We start from the raw sequence: 24,955 nt of genomic DNA on the forward strand, positions 1-24,955 counted from the left end.
TCATCTTACTTGGACCCTCCCTCCTTTTTGGGAAGTCAATCTCTCTCACCGTACATCTTTTGTCCAGCTGGCACAGCCCGGTTGCTTAACTAGCCTAGGGGGTTAAACTGAAAGAAAACAAAATTGGGATATATGAGGCTCAAAGAGCTCCTAATCGATCCCTTCGAAGTTCCTCCTGTCCGGTGTGATACCGGTACTATTTTCCGTGTCTACATCACGTGTAGTAGGTGTTGGCGATTTGAAACCCTACGATCTAACTTACAGGTTCTTTTTTTTTTTTTTTTTTTTTTTTTTTTTTTTAGCAACCATACTATTCCCTGATGCAGCCAGTAAAGACTCGAAGCAAAATAACCCTCGAAATGTGTGCATATATTGCTTTTACTATAGAATTAGATAACAAAAAATCAAAGAGAGTATCGACTTTGCATGGTCAAAATGGGAGTCAAGGCCGGAAAACCACAGAATACAATTTTTGCCATATTTCTTGTGGTCGGTTTACCAGTTTCAACATGAAGGCTTTGTGCCTTCTTGTTTGTATTGATTAATAACTCTCTACCCGGATGAGATCTTTTGCGTCTGAGATGTCCTGCGTTCGTGGTAACCTTTCGGTCGGACGAGATGCAAGGGGTCAGAATTCCCGAGGAATGCACTCCTTGAGAGAGCCAATGCTATGGATTTTTGGGTAAGCTGTCTCACAAATCTACTCCAGGGCATACCGTATCTTGTTCCTTAAAAGCGGTGGGTCCAGCCAGCCACATAGTTCATACTATATAGTCGAGCTCGATCCATGGTTCTTCCCCATCGAATCTAAGTCTCAGAACCCACTAACAAAATGTACTTCTCCCGTCTCCTCCCGGCTGTGGCCCTAGGCTCAGGTACGAGTGCCTCAAGAAATCCTAATTTCTCCAGAACTAACAATCACGCAGTCCTAGCCACCGCAGATATCGTCACCTACTCCCCTCCAACCGAACCGGGCCTGTCCTACAGCATCACCATCCCCAATACCACCACCGCCGCTGGCTCCGGCCCCATCTACCTACAAATATCTGCCCCCACAAGTCTACAATGGGTCTCCTTAGGCGAAGGCGCTCAAATGGCCTCTGCGAACCTTTTCATTCTTTGGGCCGCCTCTTCCACGGAAGTCACACTGTCACCGCGTTCCAGCTTGGACGGTGGCAAGAGTGAACCTCAATACAACTCCCTTGCAAATGTTACTCTCCTCACCGGCTCGGGGATTAACAACGGCGTAATGACCGCCAACATCCGCTGTGATAACTGTCTCTCAGCCTGGCCAACTCCCGCTGCACCGCCTAGCGATCCCAATTCTGTATACACCTTGGACCCTGAGGGGACCTCCACACCTTGGTTTTGGGCTTCTTTTACTGGACCGTCCTTGAACGACCCTGACCCTTCGGCGGACCTGGCGATGCATGATGATTTAGGTTCCATGCAACTCGACTTGAGTCAGGCACAGTTCTCAGCCGCGGAGGCTTTAACTGATCCATCATACAATCCCTTCCAATGAGAGTTTGAAGTGTGAAGCGGAGTCTAAAGAAAGCATAATGGCTAATCCTGGTGTTGGCTGAGCCGGTAGATGTGTCTAGACGGTATTATATCCGAATCCTGCTCTACAATGATATCAATAAAAACAACATAATATTCTGAGCGCTTTTATAATACATATCGTGATTTGTATGAAAGTGACCCCATTGACTGCCAAGAGAGAACAGTGCTATTTGGGTGTCAAGAATGCTTAGCTCCCCGGCAGGGGCTCCGGCCTTTGAAACTGAAATAATATTGGTGGGGCGTTCATCCGGCTTTTGGATTTTCCGCAGTCGCTTGTTCTGCTCCTACGTACAGATAGGGTAGTAGTATATAAGCTTCATGACAAATCGATTCTGATTATTACTAGTTAGAGACATTGTAGGCTCGCCCTGACACAGGAAAACAAAACGCATGCATGTGTTTCGCATTGCTGTACCTTGTAGTAAGTAGTATACCGTTTTCAGGTGTACTTGATACTTATCTTGACTACTAGTCAAACTTCCGAAGTCTCGATGAGCAACAAGAATGCAAGAGGGAGCGACAAAAATATGTCCAAGATTACAGAGAACCGACAGTGGCCTCGCCAATATACCTATCCCACTATAGTATTTACGTGCTCACTGGAGGACTGAATTCGCCCAGTAGGATGTTTGTAGTCGTCTAGAAATGCCCATTATCAAGTCATCATCACGCAAATTACATGGCAATCCCACTCGGATGACCGATAGGGCAGCTGTAAGCCAATCGGCGTCTGAAACTCGGTGTCTGAAATCGGGGACTAAGCATTTCAGTGGAGCAACTGCGCCTCACGTGACCATCATACAGTAGTATATATTGTTCAATACTTTTTGCCAGAGACCCAGCTTTCCCATGATTCAGCATATTATATTGCTTGGAGAGTTGAATTTGCACCATTGAGACGGATTTCAAGTCAGACCATTTCAAAATGTCCCTAGTGCCCGACTCTGTGATCCCACGTCCAGCCACAGACGACTACTACAACCTCGGCACCTACACTCGACCCATCAGCACTACAAGCCAGGATGCGCAGATCTGGTTTGATCGCGGCCTCATCTGGTGCTACGCCTTCAACCATGCCGAAGGCTACCGATGCTTTGAGCAGGCCATAGCCCACGACCGCAACTGTGCCATTGCCTACTGGGGCTTGGCCTACGCGTCAGGGCCTAACTATAACAAAGCCTGGCGGCTGTTCGATCCGGTTGACCTCAAAAAGAGCATGAAGCTATGCCACGAGGCTGCACAAAAGGCTCAAGAGCTCTGCCAAACAGCTCCCGTCACTCCCGTCGAGCGCGCACTCATAGAAGCCATGCAAACTCGCTTCCCAATTGACCACCCCGCCGAAGACTACGACCAGATCAACCACGCCTACGACGCAGCAATGAAGAAAGTGTATGACCAGTTCCCCACTGACCTCGACGTCATGGCTCTCTACGTAGACGCAAAGATGCATACAGCGCAGCGCAAGATGTTCCACATCAAGACTGGCCTCCCCATCGAGACATCTCCCGTCTACGACGTGCAAAAGCTCTTCAAAGATGGCTTGTCCCTTCCCGGCGCAGATACCCATCCGGGTCTGCTCCATTTCTGTATTCATTTCTGGGAAATGTCCGCCACTCCTGCCGTTGCGCTCCCGCCAGCAGACGCTCTACGCCATCTCGTCCCTGACGCTGGGCACCTGCACCACATGCCTACTCATCTTGATGTGCTGGTTGGAGATTACCGTCGCTCAGTCGACTCGAACACCGCGGCAGTCCAAGCAGACGAGAAATTCCTCGCCCGCGAAGGTGCAAAGAACATGTACAGCTTCTACCGTCTTCACAATTACCACTCGCTCGTCTACGCGGCGATGCTCTCCGGTCAGTCCAAAATCGCGCTAAAGGCCGTAGAGCAAATGGAAGCATCCATCACAGATGACGTCCTCCGGGTCGACTCCCCACCGCTAGCAGACTGGCTCGAGTTCTTCAAATCAGTGCGCGTTCACGTCTACGTCCGCTTCGGACTCTGGGAAGAGCTCAAAGCACTTCCAATCCCTGAAGATCAGGACCTCTACTGCGTCACTACAGCCATGATGCACTACGGCAAGGCAATTGCGTTAGCAGCGACAAACAACATTACCGAAGCTCTGCAAGAGCGCACCCTCTACGAAGCGGCTGCTAAACGCGTACCCCCCAGCCGGAAAGACTACCCGAACCTCATCATTGATATTCTCAAGGTTGCGACGGCCATGCTAGACGGTGAGATTGAGTACCGTCGTGGGAATTTTGAGCGGGCTTTCGACAGCCTCCGGGAGGCAATTCGTCATGACGATGCGCTGATGTATACTGAACCGTGGGGCTGGATGTTGCCTACGCGACATGCGTATGCGGCCTTGTCGCTGGAGCAGGGCCATGTGGAGGAGGCTGCGAAGGCGTATGCGGAGGATTTGGGTCTAGATGCGGAAATTACTCGGGCGCATCAACATCCGAATAATGTCTGGGCGCTGCATGGGTATTATGAGTGTTTGGTGAGGTTGGGACGTGGGGCAGAGGCGCTTATCATTAAGCAGCAGTTGGATGTTGCTTTGAGTGTGGCTGATGTGGATATTAAGTCTTCGTGCTTTTGCCGGTTGGGTGTGCAGGGGTCGCAATGCTGTTCATGAGTTTGTTCGGGTGTGTATATACATGAGACTTATCATGAAGAACTCTGTGTTCGATTGATTGATATTGAAGATATTGAAGGTAGATGCATCACCAGGTGAACTCGTAATGAAAGCATGGCGTCTGAGGATTATAGGAATAGGAAGCTGAGTAGGACAGTTTCTTATTATTATGATTATTTTCCATTGTAATGGTTGGAGTTGGGGGAGGAGATTAGATGAATTCAATTTGAGTCCCTTGGACCTACTTTTATTCGACTCATACGAATGTCTGAATCTTGGGAACCCCACGAATGCTGAATATCTTCCGTCAAAGTGTAAGTATATATGTTGTGATTCAAGCTAAGCTATTCTATTCTAATGTCCCCTTCCTGTTGGGAAAGAGCGGTTCAGTCCGCGAACAAGAAAACAATAATAACTTCGCAGATACGCAGATACGACAAGGAGGGTGAAAGACCACCTAGTATCCCATTTCCTCGCAGCGAGCGATTGCCTGATCTATATCATTCAACTGGGGGTTGTCCGTATCATATTCCAGCTTATCTGAATTCATTTCGATTTGCTGGGTATTCACCAGGATACGTCCGACGACAAGCCTCACGCGCTGCACCTTGGGACAGATTCTTCTATCCCTGAGCAGTTCGAGGACTTTTAGCCAGCCCCCTTCAGGATCATAAACCCGATAGAGGACGAGTATCGTTAGGTGTCTTCCATGCAGCTCGAGAAATCGAATGAGGTGTTCAGTGCTGATGTCCACATATTCGATCGACAATCTCCAGAGATCCACACCGCTCCCTTCTCTGGAGTCCCACCCGTCAAAGGGATCGATAGCCAGTCTCATTAGCCTTCTCCACCAATCACACATAGGATGTACCGGGAAGCCATGCCACAGCAGATACTTTAGCTTCCAAGCTTGTCTAAACAACGAGGTGAACATATGGACAATATACTCCCTGCTTGGCCCGTCTGAGGGCTCGCCCACCGCCAAGAAGACCAGCTTATGCCATACAATACTAACATTGCTGGGGGAAGTGTAGTATTCACATGGTACAACTGTCAGTAACTCTGTCGTGGGTTGAATTGAATCCTTCGTGAACAGATATAGATACTCAGGCTGTGTCCCCGCATCCGTAAGGGCTGAGAATATGATTTGAAGAAACTTGCCGCTGGTGCCGTTTGCACTTCGTGGGGACCGACAATATTCGATAACTATGGTCTTGATGTTCGAAATCTTCTTCACCGCGTCGGAAATCTGGCTGGTCGGCGGGAACGAGTCAATTAGAGAAGTATTTAGCCAAGGAGGTAAAGTGGACGCCATCTGCCCCCCGTTTGGGAGCCTTCTGGGTTCAAACCAAAGAGTCTCAGGGTATGAGCAAATAGCCTTATTGTATGCCACCTCCAATAGGTGACAGAACCCTACCATGTCATTGGTAACTCTGATTTCGATCGATTTCGCTTTCAACGAGGCCTCTTTAGTCCTGTTGCGTATCCCTCTTGACACAAGCTCGAGTGTCTTACGGGTGGGGTCATCAAGGCAGCACACAATTCGAGAGTACAGTTCAGCGGGTATAGTGTCCAGTTGTCTCAGGTCCGCCCACGTATTCACTTCGCCGAGCTTTTGTTCTTCAAATGTCTTTCTGATAAACTCTCTTCGGAAAATTGGAGTCAATTGCGTCGTCATAATGAGAGAAGGGGGCTAGCACTGAATGAAAGATGGCAGTCGACAAAGTTGAGAGTAGTGTTCTATCTTCATCGTGAGAATCCAAATATCTCATAACTAGTCGGAGAAGGTCGTTGAAATTGTCCTTACCTAAATATGCGGTCGATCGTGACGGATATTTCTGTAGTTGGTACTGGGAAACGAGAACGACAGACGTGGTGCTTCAAGTGCACCAAGGCAAGGCCATATGCTCCAGAGATATTGTGAGAGACCGGCGTATGGAAAAGGTAAGAGCACCTTGCTCTACCACTTATCCTGGTCCCTTCCGTCCGCAGTTCCGCACTCACATCATATGGGTGGGTAGTTGTTACCCTTTGTGCTTATCATTAGATCTTCTACGCCTGGGGCCTGTATTTGTGGCCTCGATCTGGTACCGGAGCTGGGATTTGTTGGTTATCGATCTATCATTTCATTTAGCTCTGACGGGAAGTTGCTTCTTATCCGTAGGCCGCACATCTCCTACCGTTGGACATATAGAAACCCTATGTAAAAATGGCGTCTTTGTGTAGTGACGCAACCTAAGTCACTTGAGCTGGGATATCGTCCGACCAACCCTCTTCGTCAATTCTCTATTCGTCTAATCACTCATTCTTGTGCGCTCAGGGAGAACTTGCTCTAGCAATCTAGTAGCACATACCCAAGTCTTCAGTCCTAAAACTGACAGTTCGAAGATGTTGTGCTCAATTGGGATCAAAATTTTTAGATAGCAGTCCCTGATACATTCCATATATCCCCTTCTCCTCATGTGAAACCTCATCCCCAGGTGCTTCCTCGGCAAATTGCCCCCTGCAAGATCATTCCTAGCCACAGAAAGTCGAAAAGTCGAATGTGCAAGGGAGTCCATTATTAGGGCAGCTCAGTGGAACATTGATACCGTAACTATCAATAATAAAAGATCAGCCTTATGTCTCTTTATCACAAAAGTCGGGGTTAAAAAAGGTATATACCAGTTTGATGGGTTACAGTAGGTGATTGGCATCGGTCCGTTCCCATTGTTGTCGGTATAGTCATAGTTCAGCGAGTAACCAGAAATGCAGTCTTTGCTTGGATTTAGTATACAACCAATACAAGGGGAACAGAACAAGGCACAAACATACCAACGTTCTTGTCTCCAGTACCTACGTTACCGTTTCAGGTTTGAACGCCGCTATCAGTTGTGGTGATGGTGCCATCATCAAAATCATTTCCATTATATGTTGATCCAGTGATAACCAGGCACCCAAAGGCGGAAGATGAAAAGCCTAGAATCAAGGCAGCTGTGGCCAGAGCTTTCGAACTGTATGCGACCATCTTGATGATTGATAGAGTAAAGCCTCGATTGTAGGAAGTGTCTTGGATTTGATGTGAGATACAATGCCTTTTGTGTTTGTGATGCAATGTCTTATCAAAAAAGTTGGGAGATATTTCTGACCATGGGCTACTTATATAGATATCTAGTACTCTGGTTCTCCATCCATCATCCGAGGCCGCAGCAACTTCTCAGGGTCCTGGTACCTAGATTGCAACCAATAGTCGTCCATGTAAGTTATCTTTTTGTTGGATAACCAGTTCTTGGATGCCTTAGTTCTGGTCGCCTTGGCCGCCTAATTGTCGAATTATGTATAGTTGGACGCCTGGTTATTGGATGCATTGCCCCTGAGCATCTGCATTCAAGGGGTTTGGTATACACCTACTTGGAGCATCTGCTTGAATTCTACAAAGAGGTTTTCGAGTACAGTAGTAACCTGTCAGTTTCTAGCCATGGCTATGAATAGGATACATTCTTATCCTACTTCACTAAATACCAATCCGACTCTCCCACTTCAAGAAATTAGAACGTGAAATATGCAGTGTGTTTGTATTTCCTTAGTATAGAGATGCAGAAGTAAGCCTGATACAGAATGAGAATGGGCGGCCTGTCAAGTATTAGTACCAGTAAAAGAATCAGCAGATAGGTATATCACCGGAAATACACAGATGGAACTAGACTAAATACATGACTAGTAGTGATCGTCCGATTCAGGGATCCGCCTCGGCATCTCCGCTTTCAGAGAACCCCGTACATGCAAACCAATAGCAGCTTAATGTTATCCAGGTCTGAAAGATCTGATCTGTGTAAAGTGGTTTCTTCTCAGTCAGCACAAAGTAGACCACACTTTCTTAGAAATAAATGTTTGTTTACTAATTGGATACTTGCCTCCCGATAGTAGACCTTCAGCTAGGGTTCGTGAGATTGAGGATTAGGCCCGCAGGATCTGAAGGGAGAGCACATCACTTGCCATAGGTAGCTGATGACTGCAGATCTTTCTTAGTGACCAGACCACAGTTCCACAGCCATGATGGCTGCAGACATAGAGATTGACTGCTACGGGAACTACATTAGGCAGAGACTGGACAAACGATGATAGTTTTTTAACTATGATAGAAATGCTATTGACTCACACAAAATAAGTCAAGCTACCATTTAGTTTGACATACATTTCGCCTTCTCAATAATGAATGCTTGAGCATATCATCATTACCAAGAATAGCGCATCGCAACTGGAAACCTTGGGCGATCATCCGGCAGCACCAGCATGACTTACACTATCTAACAGCGGTACTAACCCTCCTTGACATCGTCCTTACTTCCAAACTGACGAGTAAATGCACTGCCCAACTCCTCCTTACCCTCCCTCCTCATTACTCTATCTATCTCTCCATCCACCCTACTACGCAGCGCATGACACCTCCACCCCTCGGAGAAATAGCGATACGAGCTACCTACCACCCATCCAATACACATTCAACGTATGAAGCGGAGAAATTGCGGAGCCACGCAATGCAATTCCGCCACATCTCTACTATCACGGAGTGAGGGGGTTTGAAATATCACGAAACCTCCCCAGCAGCGACACGAGGGGTCTAGGTGATTGTGAATGCAGGACGATTCATGTAGGTATGAGTAGAAGTAAGTGGCTATCATTCACCTATGGTCCGTGCGGGGGGGGTTCTTTGTTCGTCGTTGTTTGGCTCGGAGAAATAAGATTAGGGCGAGTCTTGCTGCCGTGGTTTGGTCCCGCGGCTGCAGGGCGTCTGGACCAATTGGAGAATTAGCCTAGTTAGGGGGGTGGATTTGGTCTATCGAGGGATAGGTATCTACACTATTGCATTTGGGGGCGTGAATTTGGAGGTTTGTCTGATTGATGTGTTGGATATTGGAAGCTAGACTATTTATATGGCTTTACTCCCCAGGTGGCACTTTCTGTTGGAGCACTTGTCCCATAGAGGAGAAATTTAGTACTCGGCATCTCAGAGAATTCAACATGGGTGCTATGTCCCTTCCTTCGGATGAAATCCCCCAGACTCAGACGGTGGCTCTCGTTCGAGAACTGGGCGGTAGTGTGGAATTCCGTGAAGGCTATCCCGTTCCTACCCCGGGGTCAAATGAGGTATTAGCGAAGGTGCTCTACACAGGTGTCTGTCAAAGTGGTCAGTCTTAGACCCTCGACCATACAAGTCATTTAAATGGCTAACACGTTCGGGAAGATCTACATACGAAAAACGGAACCGCCGCTGGTGCTGATGGCAATCCTATCACAAAAATCAAACTCCCGCATGTTGGAGGTCATGAAGGCGTCGGGCAAATTGTGGCTCTGGGCCCCAACTGTGACCCTGACCTGAAGGTCGGCGGACTGGTCGGCATTCGCTTCGCTAGTCGGATTTGTAGGAGATGCGAATTCTGCTTAGCTGGCACGGAACAGTACTGTGTCAAGGGCACGAACCACCTCCACCATGAAGACGGCAGCTTCCAGCAGTATATCGCTTTGGATGCCGACAATCTCACTATCCTTCCTGACGATATAGATCCTAAGGTTATCGGGCCGGTGCTGTGTGCTGGAGTCACGGCGTACAAGGTAAGAATCAGTTCTACGCACGAACCAACCAAGGAATCAATCGCTGACTGTCTGTAGGCTGTTCTCAATGCGAATATCCGGGCAGGCAACTGGCTCGTCGTTGTAGGTGCTGGAGGTGGTCTTGGACATCTGGCTGGTAAGTCTGGCGCATTATCGCGAGGCTACCACATACTGACCAGACAGTACAATATGCGAAGGCACAGGGAGCATTGGTGATCGGTGTTGACGCTGCCGACAAACGAGATTTTGTCCTTGGATTGGGAGCTACCGAGTTCATTGACTTCACTTCAACGGATCCGGTGCAGCGGGTCCATGACATTACCGGTCTTGGTGCGCATGCTGTTGTTGTGACAGCGGGAAGTGCCAAAGCCTTCGCCCATGCCTGTGACATGCTGCGGGTTGGAGGCACTCTAAGCTGCGTTGGAATCCCGCCGGGCCGTCCAGTACTGGAAACTCCCATTTGCACGATTGTAATCAAAGGCCTCCGGATTACCGGAAACCTTATCGGCTCACTGAAAGAGTGCATGGAGGCAGTAGAGTTGGTCCGACGTGGGGTTGTCAAACCGGAAATCAAAGTTCGCACGTTCAAGGAGTTGCCTGAGGTGTACGAAGAGATGGAGAAGGGTGACATTGCAGGTAGAATTGTCCTTCAAGTTTCGCAGTAGCTTACTCGTGCTGTATAGTTCAGAGAATAGCAGTTCTGCAGTTCGTTATATCTCTTTGACAGGATCAGACACTTTCACCCACTTTCTATCCATAAAGAATCCATTGCGAATCAGCGTCCTCCTCAGGAGAGTCCACATGCTTTCCAGTGCTATGAGCGTACTCCCCATCGTGATCGAATGACCAAGGGTTATAGTCCATTCTCAATATGCGCGCAGGGGCTTTAACCAAAGCCTCGGCCGTCTTACTATGCAGTATCGACTTCAGCATGAAGTCTTGCTCTAGGAAAGGTAGCAGCTTCTGGTACAACGCGTGCAGAAAATCATGCGGCCGCATTTGAAAGTCAGAGCATGTCGGGACACACGGCGTGAGCAGGACAGTATCCGCGAGTGAGTTGGCAATCTCGAAACACTTCAACAGCTATTTCAGACTTCAATTAGTACGCTATCTTCAGTTATTGCAGAAGACATACCTGGTCGCGTCCCAATGGCAACAGGTCAGACTCGGTAAAGCTTTGCAACGACATCAGGAGGTCACGGCTAACCACAGCTGGGAACCTGAACGTCATAAGTCGGGCACCCGATTTCGACGAGAGCAGATGCCGAGACAGAGCTTCCTGCCAGATGATGGTCCTCATCCATTCTTTCGTGATGCAGTAATCAGCAGTACGGGTGGACGGTCTGTCGCCTCGGCCGAACGAAAGCATCGACAAGACTGCCTCCGTCTCTGCCAGACAATCTGCAGTCATTGCCGGTTTATCTCTAGCATTGGAGCTTCTCCTAGACGAAAATCCATCAAACGTGGCAAAGAGTCTGCCGAGCTCCAGCAAGCCTTTCACATCTGCGTTATTGCCGACATCAACCTCATCCGGTAGGTGAATAGGAGTGGTATACGAGGGTTCGAGACCAAGATGCAAAGAATAGCCCCTAAACCATGTCAGCTACACTGAGCTACAATCGAAGTGCGGACGGGAGTTTCTACCTTTCAGAAACCCAGAGCAAGAGAAACACGATCTCCTTATTAGCAACAACATCTGCATCCAGCTCAGTATCATGCCTACCCACGCCCTCATCCAGCTTCAGGAGCCGAGCTCCATACACAGCCTCTCGTATGAACAACATAGCCGAGTCCCTCTTATTGATCTTGGCATGATAAACATGCAGGAAGAAGGAAACCAAGACGCTCCTCAAGTCGAGATGTGCTTCACGCATCCTCATACACTCCGCCGCCATCATCGTGCTATCAATACTTGTCGGGGCAAGCTGCAGCTGCGCCATGGTGGCTGCACAGAGCGCCATAGTCAGACACAAGGTTCCCACATTCGGTGTGCCATGTTCAAGCTTCTCCAATAGCACTTCAGCATCGACAACCGGCCACACGCTATAAGAAGCCTGCTGATACGAACGCACAACTGAGACTAGTTCTTCTGTTGGGATGATAGTCGATGCAGGTCGCTCTGCTTCCACACGGGATATCTCCTCGTCACGAGAATCAACATGCGGAGGGATCAGAGGACCGGTTGTCAGGCGCTCTTCTCCCTGCTCACCAGTATATCTCCTTACCTTTGGTCCCCTTCTCCGTGCAGGCTTCAGGTAAGTGCAGTTGACTTTCTTAGGGGCACTCTGGCAGGTATCGCAAGGCCAGGCACCGCTGCACTTGACCTTGCGGGAGATACACTCATCGCATGCACGCTTTGTGAGTCGATGGCGCATGGGTAAGGGATGATAATCATTAAATCCCAGTCAGATAGCTAGCAAAGGAGATGGATGGATGGATAGATAGACAGATAGGAAGAGTGAAAGATGAAAGGAGTATCCGAAGAGAGGGATGAGATGAATGATTAGCTGCAGATGAGGGGAAGGCAAAGCAATGCGGAGTCAGAAGGAAGACCGGCCATTCATCAGAATCCCGATTGCATGCAGATTCCACCATATTTCTCCACAGCCATAATTCCATTCCACTTGTTCAATATCTGAACAAAGTCAATATAACAATGTGACCCATAGTTACATGGACGGACATGTTATGATGTGGCATGACAACAGCATCCCAAATATAGAAGGAAGTAAGTAGATGATCATGTAATCATTTATGTAACAGACTAACTACCCCCACACCCCCCAACCGAGCTTAGCAATCAGGACCCCTCCTGTCATTTACTCCAGATCTTCTACGTACTTCTTTCCTTTCTTCTCTACTACCTACTATTCCTCCTTTTACCTCTATTTGACTCCCTTCACAAAGCCAACAAACAAACACACCCATCATCTACAAAGAACCAATCTCACCAACCACCCAAAAATGGAAGACACTCCCCTCCCCCCCGCAAGCACCGACGTACGTCTACCCCACAATCCACAATCCCCATCCCTCCTCTTCAAACCCCCCAACTAACCACTACTTTTCCCTCCCAAAACAGCCCCGCGACCTCGCCGCCCTCGAATCCAACCCCTCCGTCCTCTTCCCCTCCTTCACCTCCAGCACCGCCTGGACCCTCGGCCTAGCCCTGCGCGAGCGCATTCTATCCCTCCCACCCACACAACGCAAGCCAGCGCTAATCTCCATTACCTTGACGGGGGGCTCCGAACCACACGTTATCTTCCAATGCGCGACCGAGCCTGGCACGGTAGCGGACAACGAGGTGTGGGTGCGACGGAAGCGGAACACAGTGTTGCGATGGGGCGTGTCGAGTTGGTTGATGAGACAGAAGATGTTGAGTTCGACGGGGGCGGAAGCGAGTGAGGTGGAGGCGGCGTTTGTGAGGAAGTTTGCCTTGACGAGTAGCGGCGGTGGAGGCGCGGCGGATGAGTTTGCCATTCATGGGGGTGCGTTTCCCATTCGGGTGAGGGGCGTGGATGGCATTGTGGGTGTTGTGGTGGTGAGTGGGTTGAAGCAGGAGGATGATCATCAGGTGGTGGTGGAGACAATCAGGGAGGTTATTGCGAAGATGTAAATAAACTCATTAGTGTAATATATTATATATAGGATGTGTATTAGAGTGATTTGTTTATGTTGTGCTATGTGTATAGTCTACAAGATGAGAGTCAAGGTTGGATAAAAGGTATCATGCAATTGCTGCCTCTAATAATGTCAAGGTCAGGTCAGGTATCATACTCGGTTGGACGACTGGTCAGCAAAAACCGGGCCAAAACAATGGTCTCAACAAAAACACACAACAATCAAAAAGCTAACTCCATAAAGATCCCTCTAATGGTATGGTAATTTTACAATTCATCATGCCCGCTGGGCTCGTCATCCTCGTCCGCCGGCGCAGAGCCATACAGCTTGCTGGTGATCGGGTACGCCACGTTCGAGAGCTGCTCCTTCTGCTCCTCGAAGTCCTCGGTGGTGGCAGTGGCAGCGTTGTCCTCAAGCCACTCAGTCACCTCCTTGACGGCGTCCAGGATGGTCTGCTTGTCGTCCTCGTCGATCTGGCCACCCAGGCCGTTCTCGTCGTTGACCTGGTTCTTCAGGCTGAACGCGTAGTTCTCCAGGGTGTTACGGGCCTCGATCTTGGCCTTGATGGCCTTGTCCTCCTCGGCGAACTCCTCAGCCTCGGCGACCATGCGGTCAATCTCCTCCTGGGACAGACGACCCTTGTCGTTGGTAATGGTGATGGACTCGGCCTTGCCGGTGCCCTTGTCGCTGGCGTGAACCTTCAGGATACCGTTGGCATCCAGGTCGAAGGAGACCTCAATCTGAGGAACACCACGGGGAGCCGGGGGAATGCCGGTGAGCTCGAACTTGCCGAGCAGGTTGTTGTCCTTGGTCAGGGAACGCTCACCCTCGTCTGTGATAGTCAGTTAGCAGACATTCCGAAATGTTCCATTAGAGCAATGAAATACTTACAAACTTGGATGAGGACGGTGGGCTGGTTATCAGCGGCGGTAGAGAAGATCTGGGACTTGCGGGTGGGGATGACAGTGTTACGGGGGATGAGCTTGGTCATGACACCACCAGTGGTCTCAATACCCAGAGTCAGGGGGTTGACATCCATCAGAACAACGTCGCCGGTACCCTCCTCACCGGACAGGACACCACCCTGGACGGCAGCACCGAAAGCAACAGCCTCATCAGGGTTGATACCCTTGCTGGCCTTCTTGCCACCGAAGAACTCCTCGAGAAGAGCCTGGACCTTGGGGATACGGGTAGAACCACCGACGAGGACAATGTCGTCAACCTCGGACTTCTTAACCTTGGCATCCTTGAGAACCTGCTCGACAGGCTTCAGGGTCTTCTTGAACAGATCCATGTTCAGCTCCTCGAACTTGGCGCGGGTAAGGGTCTCGGAGAAGTCCTCGCCGTTGTGGAAGGCCTCAATCTCAATACGGGTGGACATCTGGGAAGACAGAGTACGCTTGGCCTTCTCAACCTCGCGCTTCAGCTTACCCATGGCCTTGAGATCCTTGGTGACATCAACGTTGTTCTTCTTGTTGTAGAGCTTGACGAAGTGATCCATGACACGCTGGTCAAAGTCCTCACCACCCAAGTGAGTGTCACCAGCGGTAGCCAAGACCTCGAAGACACCGTTGTCGATGGACAGGAGGGAGACATCGAAAGTACCACCACCAAGATCGTAGACGATGACCTGGCGCTCATCACCAGTCTTGTCCAATCCGTAGGCGATAGCGGCGGCGGTGGGCTCGTTGACGACACGGAGAACGTTCAGGCCGGCAATGGTACCAGCGTCCTTGGTGGCCTGTCTCTGGGCGTCGTTGAAGTAGGCGGGGACGGTGACGACGGCGTGGGTGACCTTCTTTCCAAGGTAGCCCTCGGCGATCTCCTTCATCTTACCAAGAACCATGGCGGAGACCTCCTCGGGGGTCAGGGTCTTGGGGGTCTGGTTGACATCAACCTTGACGTGGGGCTTGCCGTCCTTGTTGACGACCTTGTAGGGGAAGTGCTTGGCGTCCTTCTGGACATCCTTGTCATCGAACTTGCGACCGATCAGGCGCCTAGAGAGCGTTAGCAACAGATCGCCACGAAACTCGCGAGAAGCAGAAAACTCACTTGATATCAAAGATGGTCCGTCTGGGGTTGGCGGCGTATTGATTCTTAGCGGCGTCACCGACCAGGCGTTCCTCATCGGTGAAAGCGACGTATGAAGGGGTGATACGGTTTCCTTGGTCGTTGACGAGAATTTCGACCTTTCCATTCTGCATAACACCGACACAAGAGTAGGTGGTTCCCAGATCAATACCAATGACTGTTGATGACAGAGATCGTTAGCAGATTTTCTTCACTGTCTTCGCAGACGCTGTGCTTACCAGTTCCGTAGCTCTCCTGAGGCGAAGTCTCATCCTGAGCGTGTGCAGTGCCGAAGAAGGCGAGGGGGGCAATGAAAACAAGCAGCAAGTAGAAGATGGTGGTCCAAGCCGTGAAGGGCTTGGCCGCACCCTGATGCGAGATGCGCGCCATTATGTGTGAAATGTCCTTTCACCACAGGACACGTAGTAGACTTTTTTAATCGACGAGCTGCTCAATTGGAGACAGCAGCGAGTGAATGTGAAAGAATCCTCCTATTGCTCGTACACGGTTTTTATTCCCCGGCACGAAGAAAGAAGGAAAAAATAGATACAGTCCAACCCAGATGAGAACGGGAAGGAAAGAAAGAGCGAGGGGGGGGGGAGGGAAGGGGGGAGAAGAGAGTTGGGTGAAAGAAGGCGACGACGGAGAGAAGAAAGAGTGTCTCGAGAAGCTCCGGCCAGCTTCTTGTATGGCTTGCCAGCGGCAAAGAAAGCGCAGCGGCCATGCTGGCCTTTTCGCGGGTATCTGACTTTAAGGTTACTCCTCGGGCTGTCATTGGTCCGCGACGCGTCCAGGGCAGGGCTGAGTCAGCGTGCACGGCCACCGCCCGGTGGTTCTGCCGGCGGAAAAATGGAAGGCGTTCGTCCAAATGGGGGAAGGCGGTCCACCGAACTTGCTAGAATCGTCGCGTGATTCGCTCGCTTCGGTTAGGCGTTCTTCACTCCTCCAGGGGCACTTTGCCTCTTTCGGCACTTGAACAACTGGCCGTTCCGTTCCTTCGGCGCCATTTCCCGGGAGATTGACCCTACTCTTACTGAAGTCCGGGGGTTGACGCTGAAGATTGAAGGAAAGATGAGAAAAGGGGCCAGCCTGTCAACAACTCGGCAATCACCACATGGCCAGATTCCACTATTGACCATCATTGAGTCAAGTCATTACTGCTTTTTGAGTCACTAAAAGATCACCCAAGGGTCTTCCGCTGTGAAAGTGGATACATCCCCCCCACTCAGGAGGCGCATCCCAGCTTCCTGAATTATTGATTCAGCCAAGGCATGAGGTTTCTGCCAGCCTGGCCAGATCGTTTGATCTCTGTTTCAGTGGATGTGGCTGAAGGGACCCTTTCTCCGTTAGTCACTAAAGGTGCCATTTCCAGCAGCTCTCGTAGTTCTTAGTGTATGAGACAAACATACTCTTCTATAATACTAGTAGTAAGTAGGTTGTTAGTAGTAGTACTTGTGGTGGTAGAGTAACCATATAGAAAATCAATAAATCTATGCTAATTACGATTTAGTACGATCAGTTGTAGTTGACTGTATGTAGTAGTAGCCCAAGTTGGCGTGTTGAAAGGGTGCGGAAAGAAATATATATATGTTGTGTGTAATGGCAACCATGTAAATAGAGGGACATACTATCTACATCAGAAATATATATTGTCCTGCCAATGCAATCAAACCATAATCTACTCTAGCAACCCAGCAGCCACTGTTCCACCTCCAGCTCGCAGTACAATACGTGTAGGTGCCTCAAGAGGTACAGCCTGGTCCATCTCCACCACTATCCGTGCCACAGTACCGGGAGCAACAATTTTGGGCTTTTTCTTGATGCTTGCGCCAGTCACTTTGTCCAAGGTTGCGACCAGCTGGCTGATACGGCCGGGTACGTGCAGGCGGCCCCGGTGGATGTCCACCATGCTGGGCAACAGATGATCAAAGGCCAACACCTTGCATGTAAACGACGTAACATTGGCGATCGGCGCCGAGGCACGGCAGATGACATCGCCAGATCGGAGATGGATGGGATCAATATTGACCAGGTTGAGCGTGACGTTCTGACCCGCCACCGCCCAGTCGTTGGGCTCCCCGTCCACTTCCAAGCTGCGTATCGTGGCCTTTTCGCCGCTTGGCATCGTGAGGATCTGATCGCCAACTTGGAGACTACCGGCGTCGATGCGGCCAGAAATGGATAGAGGATTCTGAACGCTGCCCCGGAAGACGTCCCCAATGGTCATTCTCAATGGCTTCTCAATAGCATGGGCGTAAGGTTCCGTAGCTTCAAGCTCCTCAATCAACGTATGACCCTTGTACCATGAGACATTCGGGTCTTCACTGCGTCTAGTTACGTTATCGCCGCTAATACCCGAGCAGGGCACGAAAGCGATGTTTTTGGCTTGGAATCCAGCAGTTGTCAGGAAAGAAGAAACCTGCTGTTCGATCTCTTCAAAGCGACCTTGGTCCCATTGGACAGAGTCCATCTTGTTCACAGCAATGATGATCCTCTGCACCCCCATACTCCGCACGAGGAGAGCATGCTCCTTCGTTTGACCCTTGAGTCCAGACTCAAAATTGCCTATGCTAGAGTCGATGACGAGAACGGCAAAATCGGCTTGACTGGCGCCCGCAATCATATTGGGTACAAAGTCCCGATGACCCGGAGCATCCACAATCGTAAACACCGTACTCTCCGTCTCAAACTTGTTTGTTGCAATATCAATAGTAACACCCCGAGCTCTCTCCTCGGAGCCTTGATCTAATACCCAGGCAAGGGCGAAGGATCCCTTCCCAATCTTCTCTGCCTCTTTACGGTATTTTTCTAATGTGCGCTGATCGACAGCTTTGAGGTCGGCCAGCAGGCGTCCCATCAACGTACTCTTTCCTGCGTCGACATGGCCTAATCCCTTGTCAGTTGGCGTCCGTCCATCCGCAGAGAAACGGGTAGTACGAACCGATAACGGCGAAATTCATGGCTTTCTTCCGTTGCGTTTTCTGGTACTCAGACAGCACATCTAGGTTCTTGCTCTTCACATTCACCTTCTCCTCCACACTCAGGCTGTTCATGCCTTCAGCCAAACCAGCCTGGGTTTTCTTGTCACCTGCTGACTTAGAAGCAGGTTGTTTCGATTTGAAGCCTGCATGTCCATTAGGGAGGATCTATATCTTGCGCCGAATAGCCAAACCTTTTGCAGAGCTCTGAGCATTCAACACGACATCGTCGGGGCTTGGGCCTGCAAAATCAAAGGGTTCAGCAAGTTCTTGACCATATATCTTGATCAAATCTAATGTGCTGGCAGATAGGTGGCTGGGCTCGGCCATCTTTGGGCGTATCGCTTCTCCAACGATCGTACTGGCAAATGTAGACGGTGGTGCGCGAATGTTGAGAGCGGCCTCTTCTTCCTGCTTCTTGTCGGTTGACACGGGGGATTCTATATCTGCCTGCGCAGTGACCTCCGGACTGCTTTGTTTTCTCGGCTCTGGGGACGGCATTTTCTGGGGCGAAGGGCTTCCCAGCCGCGATCCTTTACCGAGTGACCGAAGCGATTGCAGACCCTCAGACGATTTCTGCGGCTTGCCATTGCTAGCGAGTCTCTCACGGAGAGAAAGGGCGGGGCTCTTTCGCTCAGTGGAAGATGGCCGGGAACTTTCAACTTCAGACGGAGGTGTAGGGGTTGGTGCCGCAGACTTCTCTCCCTCTTTCTTCTTGCGCGCAGCAGCCAAAGCAGCCAACTTGGATACCTTTCCGGAATTCTCAGGAGCACCACCCAGCAGACCCAACCGGGGATATAGAGGCTCAACGAGTATGTCCGCCTTACGGTGTGCAGGGATGTTTAGCCACGGTGCATCGCGAAAGAAGTCGGCTGCCGAGAAATGTGCAGTTGAAGAGGCCGGAGGAGACAATGGAATAGGATATACAGGCACTAGGAAGTCTGTTAGAACATACTTCAACTTCCGTAACGGCGTCAGTTCAAAGCAATCAATCACGAGGGGTAAGGGTAATGCTCACAGTTTATGAAATCCTGACCGACAGTACGTATACGCCGACTTGCAGGCGATCCAAGCCCAACCACCATAGTATGGACGAGCAGATGCGCTTACCTGTGCTTGCTTTTGCCTTGACAGCCGGAGCCGGAGCCGGAGCCTGTTTCTTCTTGACCTCCTTCGCCTTTTTACCTGCATCCGATGGTTCTTATTAGCATCCAGAAAAGCAGGTCGCAACTCTGCTGGAATGCAGTCCAAATCCCCCCTTCCGAAGAGGAGTGATAACGCACCTCTCAGGTAATTCACAGACTTCTCAACATCATTGTAATAGTGCCATAGCGCCTCTTGCACCTCATCGCGAGTCGCGTTGACTGGAGGGTCCCCTGCACGGAGCTGGTTCAACACTTCTGCAGTGCACTGCTCGAGGAATTCCTCCTCCTCGGGATCCGGAGAATCATAGTCATCGTCAAAGTCATCTTCGTCGTAGCTCACAGCCTTAACGCGATGGCGCGACATGCTGGTGGTGGTGTGTTGTTGTTGTTGGGAGCGGGGCAGGTTGCTAGGGAGGGGTTTTCCGGAAGACGGTAGGTTTAACGAGGGATTGGAGAATTCCCAAAGGAATAAATACGACAAGAAAAGATATAAGTAAACAGCACGCTACGTGCTTTGGTGACTGCCCGAATGTGAATGGGCCAAGAGGGTAGAGTCAAGAAGTTGGCAAAACAGAGAGCCGAGTCGGAGGTTGTCGTTGTGGAGGAGCTGATCGAATCCCACCACGTCATTCCCCGCTCGGTGGCCTCAGGCCGCTCAACTACTGCGGACGCTTCCTCCATTACGAATATCTTTCAAAGCAGTCTATCTACAGCGCCTTATTTCCAAGCTACATTCTATGTACAGCATTTTGAGATCACCTTTTGAACTGATAAATTGTGGTATTTTCTCTCTATCGAGCGACTCTGAAGTCACTCCCAAATTTACTTCATGAATAGCCAACTATGACAGGACATCCAAATGTCGCCTCTATCTTCTTAAGACCTCCAGAACTGGTCGATATAGCAAATCGATAATATCATAAGGAAACGTCGTCAAAGATCTATACCCGGATTCGGGCGCAGATGTTCACTTCAGGGGACTTCCACTGAAGAAGTCACCCGCTCCAGGGCCAGCAAAGCTGCCGTTGCTGGGCGTCAGAGCGATGGAGCGTCGGAAGGCCTGTCTGGGTGTGGCTGGGGCGCTAGCAGCGGCGCCGACAACATCAGACGTGCTAGGAGTGTTGCGACCGCTGTTGTTCTGCATCGTAACCGCCGTTCCGGGGCGGGAGAGCACGGTTGGGACACCGTTTCTGGGAGGGGGTCGGAATCCAAGCTTGGAACCTTCGCGAAAAATCTCTTCCAATATTTGAGACACAATACCTGCATCTTCGTATTCTTTGAATTTCTTCCATAGACGTAGGGCCATGCGTGCGTCCTCGATGGAGTCGTGTCCTTGGTTGTCATCAGCCGGTTCCTCTTGGATGTATTCTTTGAATACCGCCCAAGCCAGATACCGAAGACTGAGACGGCGGTTCTTTCCGGGGTGGAAGAACAAGTATTGGGTATCTACCGTCTGACTCTTGGGAACTTGAATGTTGACTTTGCGGAAATCAGAGGCTAAACCATGTCCGACAAACACGCAGCCTAAGTTGAGGAGCAGCCAGAGTTTCTTGTATGCCACCTTCAGCGGGACAAGGTTGTGCTGACTGACCCTAGGGTCCAGATCCCCGGGCTTGATGCCTGAGTACTGAGTGACATAGTCGACAATGTTCTCTTTGATGGTAATATAGTCGTCGATGAAGGGCACACCTTCTCGAATCCCTGAGCCTCGGAGAACAGATACCCTAGCAAGTCCGCTCTTGTTAGGGCGTACAATTTCCTGAGAGCCATCCGCTTTCACATCGATTTCGGCTTTCTCGAGATCGACAAACTCGGTATCGAGAGCAACAGGCGTACCAGGGGTTGGCTTCTCCTCTTCGGAGAGCGTGACGCGAGATTCTACCGGACGGCCACCACTGGAAGAGGGAAGATTAGCGCAAACCACGTGCTACTGGAAGGGGGTCAACTTACTTTAGCGACCAGTCACGGAAGAGAAGAGTGGTGTCGAGCGTGTCTTTCCAAGTATCATCCATAGCATGTCGACCATCTTGCACCTGGTAGGCTAGCACGCACGGTATTTTCCATGGCTGATTGAAGCGGAGGGCTTCGTCTTTGTCGACTTCTGTGACAAGGAAGTCGTTGAAAAGATGCCACTTGTTCTTGGCTTCCGGTTCACGAGATGAGATGGATACGTTGATAAATGAGACTAGATGTGCCTTTTGGTGCTCCGGAATATCGATCTCACATACCAAACCCACCAGGTCATATACCACGAGACCTGGCATCTTGGCTTGGACTCGTACTTTTAGGTCTTCACCTTCGAAGCATAGAATTTGACCACCGTCGATAACGATTCCAACTTCTTCCGGCAACCACCCAGGAATCGCCCACAGCCGCCGACAGATGGGGTTGGTGAGAGCCGCATTCAGCATCAAGACCTGAGGCATGCGGTGAACTGATTTCCGGATAGCAACTTGCTGGTATCGACGGCAGTAGTTGCACCATCCTCTATTCTGGGTTTCTCGCTCAATGCTGGCCCGTAAGATATTCGAAAAGCGGAAGGCAGGATTCCTGCGAGCTTGCTTGATATCGATGGCAGGATAGTTCAGCTCGTTGACAAGGGAGTTGCCCGGTCTCACAATCTCGTTCTGGCAGAACATACAGCGAATGGACTCGGACGCGACTGTGGCTAATCTGTGGTCTAGGTCGTCCGAGCTCGGTGAGATCATACGGAAGTCGTGCGAGATTTGACCCAGGAAGAATCTGTTAACAGCCTGGATCGCAGCCGAAAGTGACTTATTCGTCAGGTTTTCTTCAAACAGACCCAAGTTTGATGCTTCACGGTAACTACTGAAGGTTTTCAATAGGTTCGTTGCTTGGCAGTTCTGGCCGCTCGCTTTCTCGAGCATATCGAATAGGTAGCCCATTTCGCAGAGCAGACATGTCTCGAAAATGCACGAACTTGCTGCATGGTGGAGAGCCACGTTGCGGATATAAGGGATGAATTTGAAAAGCTGAAGGAGAGCGTTGGTAAAGGAATTGGCAATATGTGTTTCCAATCCAGAGAACGTCGTTTGGTTGTAGAATCTATCCAAAGTATTAGTTGCTGCATATCACTCCTCAGAATACAAGGACACTTACCTGAAATCGAAATCATCGACACCGAACCTACTGTACTTGATCTCAACATTGCTGTATTTGAGGAGAGGATCATCGTCCGTTTCTCCATTGATTTTGGCACCCGCCAGAGCCTCGGCAGCATCACTGATGGCCCCTTCTGATTGCGCCTTATTCTGTTCTCGAGCTTTCTCACTCAAGAACTTGGGAGCAATAAGAGCAGGCTCAGCAGACGACAAAGCGCGTGTGTTCTCGACTTGATAACGCCGTGTCTTCTTCGGATTCGGCGCATGGTGACCGAGCTCTGCCGGACGGAGATAAGGAATCAAAGCCTGATCTACTTGAGGAGGGGGGCTGCCAACTTCGAAGATCAGATGGCTCGGCCACGCAGAGAAAAGACGGTCGTGATAATATGGCATGCCGATCATATTCAGGGGCGTTTCTGGAGACCAATCCAGGGTAGGGGGACGAGGGGCTACATCCCCGAATTCCGCCTCTTTGCTCATCTCATTGAAATGAACCTTTGCTGGTGATCCCCATAGATGAATTGCACATTCAGCGTCATTAATAGCCAGTGCTTCTCCGGATGGTGACAAGTCGATACCAAGCATGAAGGAAACGTTCGCCTGGCGAAGATTGATGGCATTCGGGTTCATCAGGTCCACAACTTGAAGCTGGCCTGTCTGAGATGCAATAAAACTCGTTGTGTGCAGCTTTGGGTGCATTCGTACATACGCAGCTCCGGCGTGGAATGGTATTGGGGGTAACGGCGAGAGGGTCTTTAGGTCGTATACATTGGCCAACGGATCGACGATCGGGGAACCCAGATGCCTGACAGAGAAGCCACAGGTAACCAAAAGATCGTTCCGAGCATCCATATCATTGACTGCAGTTCCGTGTGCTTTCCATGTCTTCACCACACTGAAGTCATTCAAGCTCAGCGCGTTGACGGAGCCCGTATCTGTCGCTCCGCAAAGGTATCGGCTCTTCTTCATGATTGTGTAGTTATAGTCCGTGTGTAGCTTGTCGATTATGATTCCCTTATCAATATCAATTGTAAACATCGATTTCTGACATCCTGCCACTATAATTCGGTTGGTTTGGGCTGTGAAGCTCATGCAGCGGAGATCGGTCATTTCTTCGTGAGCGATATGCCATTGTGTCAAGCCGCGCCGTGTTATCATGTGCACACTTTTCGGGGAGAGCGATATGACGCCTCTATCGTGAAAAATAATCTGCCGTACCGGCTCCGTCGCAGGATGTGCCCTGACAGAGGTATATCGCTGGAGCTCAGGACCGAAGAAGGAGGTGATTCGTCCCTAATGGAGTACACGAACGCTGGTCAGCACAGCCTTCGGTGATAGCTGCAAACAACTGAGAAACCGACAAACTCATTTCCCACCCACAACAACTCCATCACATCATCAAAAGCTATTGCGGTTGCGATTGTCGGCAGGGCATGCACGCTCGGTGCAGGCACCGGAATGCGCGACAGTTCATCCCAATCGGCCTCCATGACCTTGACATCGCACCCGGCAAGGGTGTCGAGCTCAAGATAGGTACAGTATTCGGATTATCGCGGTGTCAAGAAGTTTCAGGCAAAGCGTTGGGTGTGTCCATTGGGGGTCAGGGCGAAAGCGGGCATCGTTCGGCGAAAGCGCGAGTGCGGGGAGCAGGTCTGGCTGGGAAAAGGCGTGGTCTTCAAACTCCGGACCACCGAGCACAGGGGTGAGATTTCACAAGCTGGCACCCGCAAAGACAGTCCCAGGCTCTCGGGCTCTCGTTTCTGGGAGCAACAGCAGACGAGACAAATGGTCTCTGGGGAAGGGGTACCTTTCAGTCAGAGCTGCCGGCAATGGCTGATGAGGTACCGACGCATAATCTCACGTGACTTCAGCCCGAGCGGGACAAACATCCAGCACATCACGCCGTTTCTTCGTCACACGCCTACTGCATAACTACGTACTATGATTGCGATCCTCATACACATAATGTAGTTCTTGCTTAAGACAACACGTTAAGTCGTGTTGTCTTCTTATTTTTGGATTTTTTCTTATTTTTATTTTTATTTTTATTTATTTATTTATTTATTTATTTTTTTTTTTTACCGTTCTCGCTGTCTATAATTAAATTCAATCAGTTTCTAGGGATGTGACAGTAGTCAGGATTATGCTCTTCGTTTAAAAAGCGAAGTACCTGTATAGCTAACATTTGATATATAGTGGCTCGACCGGGCCAGATGATATCAA

At 50.1% G+C, this 24,955-nt stretch overlaps 9 protein-coding genes across 9 annotated transcripts; 4 read left to right on the forward strand and 5 right to left on the reverse strand.

Moving 5' to 3' along the window:
* Nucleotides 1–832: 832 nt before the first annotated feature.
* On the forward strand, nucleotides 833–1,525 carry AKAW2_80380S (uncharacterized protein; the record flags this gene model as incomplete). Its single annotated transcript, XM_041681394.1, has 2 exons — nucleotides 833–875; nucleotides 927–1,525. 2 exons carry the CDS (start codon nucleotides 833–835, stop codon nucleotides 1,523–1,525), a joined length of 642 nt encoding a protein of 213 aa, XP_041548341.1.
* Nucleotides 1,526–2,491: 966 nt separating this feature from the next.
* Nucleotides 2,492–4,204, forward strand: AKAW2_80381S (TPR domain protein; the record flags this gene model as incomplete). Its single annotated transcript, XM_041681395.1, has 1 exon — nucleotides 2,492–4,204. One exon carries the CDS (start codon nucleotides 2,492–2,494, stop codon nucleotides 4,202–4,204), a length of 1,713 nt encoding a protein of 570 aa, XP_041548342.1.
* Nucleotides 4,205–4,661: 457 nt separating this feature from the next.
* Nucleotides 4,662–5,042, reverse strand: AKAW2_80382A (uncharacterized protein; the record flags this gene model as incomplete). Its single annotated transcript, XM_041681396.1, has 1 exon — nucleotides 4,662–5,042. One exon carries the CDS (start codon nucleotides 5,040–5,042, stop codon nucleotides 4,662–4,664), a length of 381 nt encoding a protein of 126 aa, XP_041548343.1.
* A 4,163-nt stretch (nucleotides 5,043–9,205) lies between these two features.
* On the forward strand, nucleotides 9,206–10,461 carry AKAW2_80383S (zinc-dependent alcohol dehydrogenase; the record flags this gene model as incomplete). The annotated part of the gene is made up of 4 exons (XM_041681397.1): nucleotides 9,206–9,371; nucleotides 9,429–9,796; nucleotides 9,854–9,932; nucleotides 9,980–10,461. The coding sequence occupies 4 exons, from the start codon at nucleotides 9,206–9,208 to the stop codon at nucleotides 10,459–10,461; spliced, it is 1,095 nt and encodes a 364-aa protein (XP_041548344.1).
* An 85-nt stretch (nucleotides 10,462–10,546) lies between these two features.
* AKAW2_80384A (putative C6 transcription factor) lies at nucleotides 10,547–12,171 on the reverse strand (the record flags this gene model as incomplete). Its single annotated transcript, XM_041681398.1, has 3 exons — nucleotides 10,547–10,879; nucleotides 10,932–11,385; nucleotides 11,441–12,171. 3 exons carry the CDS (start codon nucleotides 12,169–12,171, stop codon nucleotides 10,547–10,549), a joined length of 1,518 nt encoding a protein of 505 aa, XP_041548345.1.
* Nucleotides 12,172–12,760: 589 nt separating this feature from the next.
* On the forward strand, nucleotides 12,761–13,412 carry AKAW2_80385S (DUF967 domain protein; the record flags this gene model as incomplete). Its single annotated transcript, XM_041681399.1, has 2 exons — nucleotides 12,761–12,796; nucleotides 12,879–13,412. The coding sequence occupies 2 exons, from the start codon at nucleotides 12,761–12,763 to the stop codon at nucleotides 13,410–13,412; spliced, it is 570 nt and encodes a 189-aa protein (XP_041548346.1).
* An 846-nt stretch (nucleotides 13,413–14,258) lies between these two features.
* bipA (Hsp70 family ATPase KAR2) lies at nucleotides 14,259–15,877 on the reverse strand (the record flags this gene model as incomplete). Its single annotated transcript, XM_041681401.1, has 3 exons — nucleotides 14,259–15,414; nucleotides 15,470–15,665; nucleotides 15,727–15,877. 3 exons carry the CDS (start codon nucleotides 15,875–15,877, stop codon nucleotides 14,259–14,261), a joined length of 1,503 nt encoding a protein of 500 aa, XP_041548347.1.
* A 1,288-nt stretch (nucleotides 15,878–17,165) lies between these two features.
* HBS1 (putative translation elongation factor EF-1 subunit) lies at nucleotides 17,166–19,974 on the reverse strand (the record flags this gene model as incomplete). Its single annotated transcript, XM_041681402.1, has 5 exons — nucleotides 17,166–18,373; nucleotides 18,429–18,611; nucleotides 18,660–19,397; nucleotides 19,576–19,650; nucleotides 19,749–19,974. The coding sequence occupies 5 exons, from the start codon at nucleotides 19,972–19,974 to the stop codon at nucleotides 17,166–17,168; spliced, it is 2,430 nt and encodes an 809-aa protein (XP_041548348.1).
* A 603-nt stretch (nucleotides 19,975–20,577) lies between these two features.
* On the reverse strand, nucleotides 20,578–24,222 carry pan2n2 (poly(A)-specific ribonuclease; the record flags this gene model as incomplete). The annotated part of the gene is made up of 4 exons (XM_041681403.1): nucleotides 20,578–21,505; nucleotides 21,561–22,676; nucleotides 22,731–24,025; nucleotides 24,094–24,222. The coding sequence occupies 4 exons, from the start codon at nucleotides 24,220–24,222 to the stop codon at nucleotides 20,578–20,580; spliced, it is 3,468 nt and encodes a 1,155-aa protein (XP_041548349.1).
* Nucleotides 24,223–24,955: the final 733 nt, after the last annotated feature.

This window comes from Aspergillus luchuensis, chromosome 8, assembly GCF_016861625.1.
Source record: "Aspergillus luchuensis IFO 4308 DNA, chromosome 8, nearly complete sequence".
NCBI lineage: Eukaryota > Fungi > Ascomycota > Eurotiomycetes > Eurotiales > Aspergillaceae > Aspergillus > Aspergillus luchuensis.